The sequence below is a fragment of the Sinocyclocheilus rhinocerous genome, unplaced genomic scaffold (assembly GCF_001515625.1).
Source record: "Sinocyclocheilus rhinocerous isolate Xijiao unplaced genomic scaffold, SAMN03320098_v1.1 scaffold1045, whole genome shotgun sequence".
Taxonomy (NCBI): Eukaryota; Metazoa; Chordata; class Actinopteri; order Cypriniformes; family Cyprinidae; genus Sinocyclocheilus; species Sinocyclocheilus rhinocerous.
Genome location: NW_015645361.1, coordinates 706224 through 718829, shown reverse-complemented (window position 1 = coordinate 718829; position 12606 = coordinate 706224). Strand labels below are relative to the sequence as shown.

The 12606-nt window shown below is 35.9% G+C and overlaps 1 protein-coding gene across 5 annotated transcripts in view; it reads right to left on the bottom strand.

The window, feature by feature from the left end:
• ntng2b (netrin g2b) overlaps positions 1-12606 on the bottom strand; it is a 75139-nt gene that overhangs the window by 54740 nt on the left and 7793 nt on the right. For all 5 annotated transcript variants that reach the window (XM_016509539.1, XM_016509538.1, XM_016509540.1 and 2 more), the window contains exon 3: positions 2471-3114. In XM_016509539.1, coding sequence (XP_016365025.1) covers positions 2471-3114 — 644 coding nt within the window. The remainder of the gene's footprint in view (positions 1-2470; positions 3115-12606) is intronic.

Sequence of the window (12606 nt, the reverse complement as noted above, 5' to 3'; positions counted from 1 at the left end):
TTTTTAATATATAATTTATAATACTAATTATATTTAAATGTATTTTATTTTTTTATATTTTCATATAATTAAATATTAATGAAAAATAAGAATTAAAATTTATATCAGGTAATACCAAATTCAGAACGTTCATACATATTTATGAATCCTGAGTTACTTTTTCAAATTTGTAACTGCACACACACACACACGTCATTGCTCGCTGTCATGCAGAACTGCACATGTCAGGATTATACTTCATACTTTGTGTAAAGTCAAGTGTGTGTGTGTGTGTGTGTGTCTTTAGATGCAGCTAAATGTATGTCAGATTCATAACAGCGGTTTGCAACCTCAGCAGCCGTTCATTACGTCACAGCAGAAGATGAGCGTGCGTGTGTGTGTGTGTGTGTGTCACGCTTAAGATGTCTAAATCCTCTCTCAGAGCGAAAATGACAATCCATAAATCTTACAATAAACAAATACTCTCAGTATTCATGTACTCATCATATATACTGAGACTCTTAATATCGATCCAAGTGTGATCTAACACCATAGACAGGCCCACGGAGGCGCTTTCATGTTCATTTAATAAATATTTTTATTAATATGAATACGTAATACAATAAGATTGTAGTTGGCACATTTCATGAGCAGGGTGCAATTTTTGGCCTAAAGGAGTCATGAATTACGAAATCAACTTTTACTTGAGCTTTTAACATATAAGAGGTCATCGTACTAAAAGAATATCCTGTAAGTTTCAGAACTGAAAACGTCCTTGTTTCTGAAATAAAAGCTTTTATTGACACCAGGCCCAGTGAACGCCAGATCCTGGAATGTGCTTTCCTATGACGTAATAGACAGGTTAAACACCGCCTAATTCTGTAGCCCCGCCCACTGATTCGCGCATGACATAGTAGGGAAATAACGTAAGTGACGCTAAACCGGATCGAGCAACCAAGCAATAAACTTGCCGTTGAAGATCGCTAAATATTGTGCAGTGCCTGGTTGTGGAAGAACACCGGCGCTGCATAAGCTTCCTTCAGATTCAAATATTGGGAATGCGTGGTTGAACTTTATTTTGAATGAAGTTTCAGCTCACGTGAGTAAAACATTGAGCGTTTGTTCGCTTCATTTCACCTCGGATTCCTTTGTAAACAAGACACAGGTCGACGCTGGATTTGCAGAGAGACTGAGATTAAAAAGCAATGCTGTGGCGTCTATATTGGATCCGACAGGAATGGCGCAGCACACTTATGCGAGTAAAAAATATTTGTACTGTGTCACTATAGCTTTGTTAGAGATCGCTTGATGTGTCCTGATTATGTGTGCGTGTCTAACCAAAGTCACAGAAGGCTCCAACTATGAAGGATGTAGCTTGTCAAACAGACACACAAGAGAGAGAGAGAGAGAGAGAATTAGTTTATTTTCTATTTTCATTCATTTTAGTTAGTTTTAGTAATTTTGTTGAGTTTTTCTAATTTTTATTAGTTAATTTTTTTATTGTGTCTATATAGTATTTATTCATTTTAATTTGAGTTATTTTAGTACTTCAAGTTAATGTTCTATGTCGGTGCACTGCCCACGAAGCTATCAGTGCCGATGAGAGAATAGATTATTTATTTATTATTACATATATTTTATTTAATTTACAATTTATTTATTTATTTTAATGTATTGATTTTTTTTATTTCAGGCTAGAACATTGATTGGCAAAGTCTGTATGAATAGAAGCAAATATTGTGTGTCAATATTAAGACAGAGTTCCATTATTAATGTAAACTATTCCTTGAACACAGTAGCCATCATGTCATGGTTGGATATGTAAGACAGGGTTATTGTTAACATGCTGTCAGTCACTGCAATTACAGCCCAGACCTGTGATAGACCCCAGTGTCTCATTTATATCATTACGACAGTCAATATCTGTAGAAGTAATGACTTGAGCATTATTGCAGATCATTTGTTCGCCTCCTGATAGTTTTAATAGTTATTGGTTATGATAACATGCCCTATGAAAACAAGCATCCGTTTGCCTCTATAATATTACACAACACAATCTGATTAGATGAGTTGCTCCAAATACTTTATGGATAATAATTGGCCTGACTCAGTAGAGTCGCTTAACTCACAATGATAGCATGGGGTAGATTAGTCATCATCTAATACCAAGTAAGTGAACAAACAGTAATCATTTCTGTGTAAACATTTGGGGATAGTGGGTTGCATTTAAATTTGTAAAAAATATATAATATAATATAATATAATATAATATAATAATTAGAAAAATATTAATAATTTTATATTATAAAGCCATGCATTATACGACTGATAGACTGCAACGGCTGGAGTTAAAAATCATCATATGTGTTCTACTGAAGAAACAAAGTCACCTACATCTTGGATGCCCTGGGGGTAAGCAGATAAACATCAAATTTTCATTTTTGGGTAAACTATCCCTTTAATGCTGGTTGTTTGGTTTCTGTGTTCTCACCTGGCCAGCACCTCCACGTTAGAAATGGCGTAGAAGTATTTCATCAGGTTGTCTCTCTGGACGTACGTTCCTCCGAGAGCGGGCTTGAGGAGGCGGAGCCTGAGATTGGTGAACGTGAAGAAATCCCGTAAACCCTTCATGCTCTCCATCCGCGTGTACAGGCCTTCCATGTTCAGCAGCCTCGGGCCGGCAAAAATGGCGAAGCGGGAACGCACCTCGAACCGCACCACCTTCTCGTTCTTGGACCCGACCCAGCGCGAGTACTGCTCCGTGCAGATGACGTGCGTGATGTTGGCCACGGTCAGGTCGCGCGCTCGTCTCGCCGGCATGTTGAACGCATCCACGCAGTCGTCGGCGTAGTACTGGTAGGGCTGCCATGTGCGGCCGAAATTCAGCGACTTCTCCAGCACCATGATGGTGGGCCGGCCGTATTCGAAGGTGATCTGAATGTCGTCGGTGAGTTCGAGGGTTTTGTTCCAGGACAGGCTGATGTTGGCCTGAAGAGGCTCGGGATACCGCCGCCACGTGACCGTCTGCCAGTAGGTGATGAGGCCGCTGCGCTCGCGGTCCTGCATCAGCTGCGGCAGGTGAGCCAGGTCAGGGTTAGACGCGTCACATTCATCACTGCAGAGATATGGATTCTCCTGCAGACAGACAGACAGAGAGAGAGAGACAGAGACAGAGACACCCTTGTGAAAAAGAAGCGCACTTCAGCATACATTTAAAAAGAGTACTTATGGAAATAAATCTTGTTTTCAGACACTTAATTGCAGGTTAACTTCAAATGAATGGGAATGTATTATAGTTTTAATGATATAATAAATGCAGTTAGGTGAACTTAGGAGTGCTTTTTTTGACCCAATTAAGCAGAACTGAAGTGCATCTTCATATGTAATTTCATAATTACTTCTTTAGTCTTTGAAATATGGTTAAAGTTTTCTTTTGAATGTACTGACAAGCATTTATAGAAAATTAAAATATACTGTAATTACTATAATATTGTAATTGTGACTTTTTAATCTCACAGTTTGGATTTTCACAATTTCACAATTTAATCTAAAAATTTTTTTCTTGGAATTAAATTTCTTGGAGTTTATATCTTATAATTCTGTTTTTTTTTCTTCTTCTTGCAATTCAGAGGAAAAAAGTCAGAATTGAGAGATATAATGTCCAGTCCAAGATATAAACTCATAATTATATTAAAAAAAAACAGCAACAAAAACTTCTGAATTGTGGGATAAAAAGTTTTTTTTGAAGATTTCTCAATTGTGAGAAAAAAGTTGTTACCTTTTTTTTTTCTTTTTTTTTTAACATATATGCTTTTTAACATTAATTTTTTTTACATTTCTGTTACATTTGATGTCATGCCTATTAAGACTTGTGTCAAGTATTTAAATATATTTGTAATTACAAATTTTAATGATGTTGCAATTTAGCACATTTAAAATATATTATAAAATATAAAAAAAAATATATTACTTAAAAGTAATATCGAATAACACACTACAGTTGAAATTATAATCAAGTAATTTACATGTGCTTTCATCTACTAGAATGTCAACGCATCAAAATAATAAGTGTATTTCTTAAAATCATTAAGTGATAAATGATTGTGAACAATGATTTAAAATGTACTTTAAATTAAACTTTTAATTTAGTATTACATTGTGCACTTAAGTGTACTAAGAAACACTTAAGTGGCCTTTTTTCATTAATTTGATACTATCTGCAAGTACAGTTTTTTATAAATGTACTTTTAAGATTTGAAGTTCAGTACAAGTGCGCATTCAATACAATTAAGCACACTTCTTTTTCACAAAGGCAGGCAGTGTTCTGACAGGAGATGTGATCGAGATAGAAACAGTGACTGAGTGATTGACAAATAAATAGAAGCAGGTAGAAAGTGTGTGTGTGTGATGCACAGATAAACACAGATACACAAAAGAAAGGGGAGACACATGCACGCTTGTCATGGTAAAACTACAGTGAAGAACTCGTGGACTTTTATTAAAAGCAAAGACTGCAAGGAGTGTTGATCTGTGAGTGCAAACTCCTGCTACACACACATCATTAAAAATCTGGGTCAATTCTACCAGCTCGCTTTATAAAATCACGCAGAAGATGATCATCTAACTATAGTTCATGCTCAGACGTATGAAGGCTTTGAATCTATCTATTCAGCATGTGTTGAGGATCTGTGTTGATATATCAGAGTCACACCTCGACAGAGAAATAAACACTCGCCTCCTTTTGTTCTCCGTCTCACAGGAGCCGCGACATACACAAATGCTGCTTAATAAAGACGTGCACACACTCACACACACGCCTCATAAGAGAAGCTTGTACAGCGCAGTGCATCTTGGGAAACACATCATCTGATTTATGAAGCCAGGCGCACGGAGAATGAAAAATAAAGTAAAGGGGAGATAAAACAAAGTGCGTGTATGTAAGAGAACGACAGAGAGAGAATAAAGAGGGGCGGTGAAATGATAAAGCGTCTTCGGCTCCTGAAGCTCTGAATCTAGTTTTGCTCAAACTCACACTTCTCGTCTGTATAACCAAGAACTACAGATGGACCGATAATCAGCTGATGTTTCTGCCATTATTCACACTTTTTGTCATCAGCTAAAAATCTGTTCTCACCTCTTTAATATTTAGCTAACACATAATTGGTACCATTCAAAGAACAGCACACAATGACAGTATTCACAAAGTGAGTTTTACAACCATTCATTCTCAAGTTAGAAACATGTAGCTTAATTAGACATAGTTTATTTATGTACAACAATCTACATCACAAAATGCCACTGCACAAATATGACTTAAATATCATAATTTTTAATAATAGATATTTAGTATATAATAAAAAATATTATTGTTGTTTATGCAAAGTTACACTTTTTGTTTCAGGTCAGTAAGATTTTTAAATGTATAAAATATTTTATTCAGCAAGGGCACATTAAATAAAAATAGTAAATATTAAACTGAAAGTGACAGTAAAACATTTATAATAAAAGCTAAAAAATAATTAAAATTTTGAAAGATAAAATATAAATTAAAAAATACATGTAAAAGATTTCTATTTCAAATAAATGATGTTCTTTTGAAATTCACAATTATCAAAGGATCATGAAGAAAGGTAATTTCAACAAAAATATTAAGGAGCACAACTGTTTTCAACATCGATAATAATAGGAAATGTTTCTTGAGAAATCAGCATTCAAAATCAGCAAAGTTCTTTTAAATTGCAATAATAAATCACAAAATGACAGTTTTTACAGTATTTTTGATCAAATAAATGCAGCTTTGATGAGCAACATCTTTCAAAAACATTTAAATGAACCGAAACTTTGAGTGTATTTTGCAATTTATCTGGTATTAAGTTAATTATTATTATTATACCATCAAATCAGACAACTCTTTGACATTGCTACTAACATCCTCTTGCATATTTTTTATTTTTTAAGGTTTGTCCAAAGAGAAGTCCAGTGACTAGTTGTTCCTCGAAAGCTCATGTTGCAGCCTGGTTCGTCAACTTTCCGGTTGGACTGATAAGAACCTGTGCACTTTCACTCCTAGAAGTTGTGTAGCAGCCAATCAGATCAGTTATCAGATTTTTGTCAGCCTTTCCCATTTTGTATGCAACATAAATGAGCCTGGAGTTCACCACAACAGTCTAGCAGCTTCTACATTTCCAGTTATGTAATGTTCAATGCTTTGGATGCAGTTCTGTCAGCTACTGCATATTGCATTATCCTGTTTAGTTTCTACTAAGTGTTTCAAGCAAAGCTCATGCGTTTGATCCACAGACCTCGTACAGTTTGGAAATTTCCTTGACTAGTTATTCCTCTGAATTCATACAGTGCGAATTGTACATCTTAATCCTTTCAGACACATTCTACAGTACACTAATTCTGTTCTGTCTGATGGTCTGACTTAGTTAGCTCCCTCCAAGACAGGGGTTTAATGTTACCCTCTTCCCCAAGATCACATTACAACTGTTCCTACAGGCCTCTGCACTGCCACTCATTTCTGCTCAACATAATTCTGTTTCCTCAAGATGCACCCCTCTCTAAATCCGTTGTTTCTTCTCTCCTCCTCTTTTCTCCGTAATGCTATTAGAGAGAAACCTCATTCTGTTACACTATTACAGCTGTCTGTTTCTTCAGTGCAGACAGACAGGATCAGACACCATCATCTGACCTGACTGCAACATCTGCACACATGCATGCATGCATTCCAGCACACAAACTCATTCTGACCCCCGACACGCTAAAACTATAGTTGGATTAAAGAGGAGAATGTTACACAGAAACCTTCAACCCCCAAATCCATTGAAACCCAACCCCCTGACACACTTAGTAGAGCGTTAGCATGCTTACGGTGCGCTTTGTGCATTGTGTATGTGGAGTGTGTGTGTGTGGGTCAGCTTTTGTTTATATTGTAGGGACCAAATGTCCCCAGAATGATAGTAAAACCTGAAATCACATGCATCCTGAAGAGCTGCCAATGGTTCCCGTGAGGAAAACCGCTTAATTAACATTCTAAATAATGAAAATGTAAAACAGAGAATGTTTTCAGTGAGGGTTAGGTTTAGAGTAGTGAATAAAAATATCGTTAGCTCATACAGGTGCATCTCAATCAAAATCATCACAATTAAAAGAACCAAAGACTTAAACTACTTCAGTCTGTGTGCATTGAATTTATTTAATACACGAGTTTCACAATTTGAGTTGAATTACTGAAATAAATGAACTTTTCCACGACATTCTAATTTATTGAGATGCACCTGTATATCAGTAGTACTATTTTTATAAAAACAATAAAAGTCAATGATAAGTTCCAACTGCAATTGTGTGCTTGCGTGCATGTGTACTTGCATGTATATTTCATCTATATGTGTGTGCTTTGGCGTTTGCATGCTTGTGTGGATGTATTGACAATACTTGTGTATGTATGTGTATGCATATGCATGCATTTGTATGCTTGTTTTTGCATGATTGTATGTGAGTGCTTGTGTGCATGTGCATATGCATGCTTGTGTGCATGCTTGCGTGTATATTTAATCTATATGTGTGTGTTTGGGTGTTCGCATACTTGTGTGCATGTATTGTTGTTTTTGCATGCTTGAGTGTGTCTGTACATGTGTCTGTCCAGTATAGATGCATGCGCTTGCATCTGTGTTTGTGTGTACTTGGGTGCTTGTGTGCATGTATTAAGCATGCTTGCAAATGTGCATACTTGTGCTTGCAAGTATATTTCTTCTATATGTGTTTGTCTGGGTGTTTGGATGCTTGTGTGTTCTTCTGTTCTTCTGTTGGCATGCATGTACTGTTGTTTTTGCATGCTTGTGTGTCTGTACAGTATGCATGCATGTGGTTGCATGCATGTGTATATTTCCATCTGTGTGTGTGTGTGTGTGTGAGTGTGTACTTGGGTGCTTGTGTGCATGTATTAGCATGTTTGCAAATGTGCATTTTGTGCTTTTATGCATGACTGTATGTGTGCTTGCATGTACATTTCATCTATGTGTTTGGATGTTAACATGCTTGTGTGCATGTATTGCCAATGCCTGTGTGTGTGTGTGTGTGTGTGTGTGTGTGCATGCATTTGCTTGCTTGTATTGTTGTTTTGCATGCTTCATTGTGTCTGTACAGTATGCTTGCATTTATATTTGCATCATGTGCATACGTATGCTTTTATGCATGAATGAGTGCTTGCATATATATTTCATCAATATATGTGTGTGTGTGGGGGGGGTGTTTACATGCTTGTGTGGATGTGTGCATGCATTTTCATGCCTGTATTGTTTTTGTATGCTTGAGTGTGCATGTACAGTATGTATGCATGTGTATATTTGCATCTGTGTGTGTGTGCTTGCATGTGTGCATGTTAACATGTGTATCTGTGCATGCATGCATGTGTTTCTGCTGTCTAGACACTTCTAAGAGAAAGAGTTTTAATATTCTAACACAGGATCAGCTTTTCTCACTAATTAATTTTTCAAGTGTTTGACAATGTGTGTGTCTTTTCCATGACCTTGGCCCAATAATGCAAGTGGCAAAGATGCAAAACTAGCATGTCTATGCTTTCCCGACAATCCCATCCTCCTGCCCCATATAAACCCACACACATACACGGCCAACTGTTCCGGCAGGTGGCCCACATCACTAAGCTCCTAGAGCAATTATCCACGTTGGAATCCCGTTGCTGCGACAACAATCAGCAAGGAGCTAGATCCCTGTCACAACGTCCATATAGCAGCCTGTTAAACCAACCAACTGGGACATTACATCATCATTAAACTGGAACTTTACCTAGTGCCATCCGCATACTATGCAGTCAGAGTACAACATCAGTATCGTAAAATTGGTTAATCTGTCTCTCTTTGTCGTCTCAGGGGATTTATATACCTTTAGACCTTCTTACTGTAAGTGTGTGTGTGTGTGTGAGTGAGTTATAGTGGTCTTTAAGAAACTGAGAACACAATGTGAGCTCCATTCGCTTTACGAGATCATCACTAAGAATACAACACTCTGAGGAATACACTCGGAAGTGTACATCTGTCCCAAAGCTTGGTCTGTTCTCGCCGACTATAGTCAACATAGGCAGCTTCCTTCTAAGGCAGCATCCTGACTTAATTGGATCATAGCAGTACACTCGGAAGTGTACATCTGTCCCAAAGCTTGGTCTGTTCTCGCTGACTATAGTCAACATAGGCAGCTTCCTTCTAAGGCAGCATCCTGACTTAATTGGATCATAGCAGCCCCAGATGGAATCTACAGACTTCTTTTGTATTTTCTGTGCTTTTTGGAGATAAAATGTGTTAAAAACGGGGCTGACAGTACTGCAGTCTTATTGATGGCTGAAAGCATAATCAGATTACTAAATTAGACAAAATATTTAATAAAGAAATATGCAAGGTGTGCAGGATGTGAACTTAAAGTATCTTAGAAGGCAGAATAATTTTATCGTTTACTATTTAGAACAGCCTGCAAGCTGGGAGCACAAATATGATTTCTTAAACTGTTGCCTAGTTAGGCAGCTCACTAGGATTTGTAACAAAGTTTAAATGGGAAGTATGTAATTTTTGGAATGTTAAAACAGTGCTTCCTGCAGGGCTGAATCTTTAAAAAAAATTTAATTAAAATAGAAATATATAATATATATATATATACACAAACATAATTTTACCATATTTGTATAATAAAAAAGCATAGCAAACAATAAATAAAAGTAATGAAGAAGCAAACAGAATTGCTAACAGCGGCGCTCACCTGGTGTTTCGTACAGGTGTGTGTCATGATTAAGTGTAAATATAGCCAAAGGAAAATCCACTGCAACCACATTTCATGACAAAATCCACAAGATGGCAAAACCTAAAAAGGCTGTTCTTTAATAAAAGTTCTGGCGTGTCGAAAAGGACTTGCAAACACATTTGTCTTTTCGAAATGAAAAACTATGAGGTCAGAGCTTTGGAAACTTTCTTTATAAGTTCTTCACGTTAGTACTCTGGGTATTAAGATAAACAGTACTAGTATACTAGTATATAATCTCATACAACCTAACATGTAATCAATCATTTATTCATACTTATGGATATTATGATATTCAGGGGTGACAGACTGAACATTTTTGCTGTTGCCGTATTTCTAATATTATCCAGAGAAAGCTATTTTACGCTCTGAGATCGATCATAAATTCAGCTATGAATGAAAAATTTGTTTATTATGATTATTATTAATACATTTATTTATTGCACATGGTGTTTTGTATCATTTTGCACTTAAGGCAGTGCACTGCAGTGATTTTTACTATGGTTAAGCGGTTTAGACACTCTACATTGTGTTGCATCTAACTACACCAAGGTAAAATTTCACAAATAATTACAAAGAAATGGTGAGAAATTCTGAAGTAGAAAGACTGAAACAGTATTTTATTGTTTTATTTACTTTTTTTATTTCTTCAGTTGCTTATTTTATCAAACTGTTTAGAAAAAAAAGTAAAAAAGTATAAAAAGAATAAATGGTTTATGGAATATATATTGCATAGAAAACATTTCCATATTTTCTGTACCAAGTATTCCAGGAAAGCATGTAATAATGATCTCATTCCTTTATTCTAGAGCTCCAGAACTCTTCAAAGTGTTTTCTCTGCTTTCTTGTTTAGTTTGTAGGATAAAGAAGATGTGTTGGCTGAAACTTTATTTCTGAGCGCAATGAGATCAGGGCGAGACACGCACAGCGACAGATTCATCCTATTAAACTAGTACTCTAGCTGCCAGCTGTCTGTTGTCTTTCTCTGTCCATCTCAAGCTGCTTTCCTTCCATCTTTCCCTTTGTTTCTGTTCAGATCACCGTGCGCTCTTTCTGCGGTATGTTGTATGTGTATACCGTGCACAGTAAGCACATTTTCTGTGTGCACTATAATACCCAAATGACTACTTTTACCAAAATGCACAGTAGAATAGAATAGAATATGCAGTGCACTCAACTTGACCTTCAATTTCCAGGGTTTTTGTGAATCATTTAATGGGAGAAAATAGTATAATATTTTCTGCACATCCATTGTAAAAAAAGTAGTAAACTTGAGCATGCTTTTAAAAAGAGTATACTTATAATGGAAGTAATATAAGAAAATATGCTTAAGTGTGAGCTAAATGTTTTCAGACACTAAACTCTATGTTATTTACAATTAAATGACGATATATATTTTAAAATTATACTAAATACAATTAAATGACAATATATAATATTTTAAAATTATACTAAATGCAATTATAGTTGAACTTGAGTGCTTTTTTACCCTCCTAAGTAGGACTGCTCCTCCTAAGTACATCTTTGTATGTAATTTCATAATTACTTCTATTGTCTTTTGCAATTTAGTGAACCCGGTCTCATGAAAATGCATATAAATAGTACGCCAAATAAAAACGAAAACTCGTGGTATTGATACGCAAAAAAGGACTTGAATGAATGAGAGTCCAAACAGCTGATAAAAACATCACAATAATCCACAAGTAATCCACACCACTCCAGTCCATCAGTTAATGTCTTGTGAAGTGAAAAACTGTTTGAAACTGAAATTTCGACTGAAATTATATATATATATATATATATATATAAAAGAAGTCCTCTTTCCATACTATTGCTTTTTCCAGGGAAAATGGTATTTTGGCCAGAAGTGACGGTTTGAAGTTAAAACGTCTTGATGTTTTTTTTTTTTCAAACGCAGATTTTGGCTTCACAAGACATTAATTGATAGTCTGGAGTGTTCTGCAAAGGCCATTTTTACTCACATATGCAGCTCAGTGAGTGTTAATTTTGGACCCTGGGCAGAATCATGCACAAACTGGGACGGGCACACACACACACACACACACAAACACACACACATGTAACCACAGCAATGGACCCGAAACACACAGTAACACACACAGACTAGAAAAAGAGCAGCTGCTGTGAAATGCGAGAGATTATTAAATTCCACATGAAATAACATTTACAACTCATTTTGCTTACGTAATCTGACATATTTCCAAGTGAAACAGGATATGATGTGTAAAGAGGAAAAATGAAGGGCTGGACTTTTATTCATTGGGAATTGACTTGATGGCATTTAGTTTGTCTATATGAATGATTGGTAATAAAAAATTGTAGAAGTAAATCAAGCAAAAATGAACTTCATTCATGTATATTACATTTTTAAGTATATTATTTACTAAAACGTCTTGATGTTTTTTTTTTTTCAAACGCAGATTTTGGCTTCACAAGACATTAATTGATAGTCTGGAGTGTTGTGGATTACTTGAGGATTATTGTGATGTTTTTATCAGCTGTTTGGACTCTCATTCTGACGGCACCCATTCACTGCAGAGCATCCATTGCTGAGCAAGTGCAAGAAAATCTTTTAAGAGTGTGCAAAGAGTGACAATGGAATATTTTTGCGGTTTTTCTTGTATTATTGTGATAAACAATGCAGGTCATTGTCTCGTTTGCAGCATCATATACTGTACAAAACAAGCCACATAAATGTGAACAGACATATTTTAATTTTAGTGGCTTAATGTGAGAAAATTTGCACATATGTGTCACCACATGGTATTCAACAGAAAAAATAGGATATATATATATATA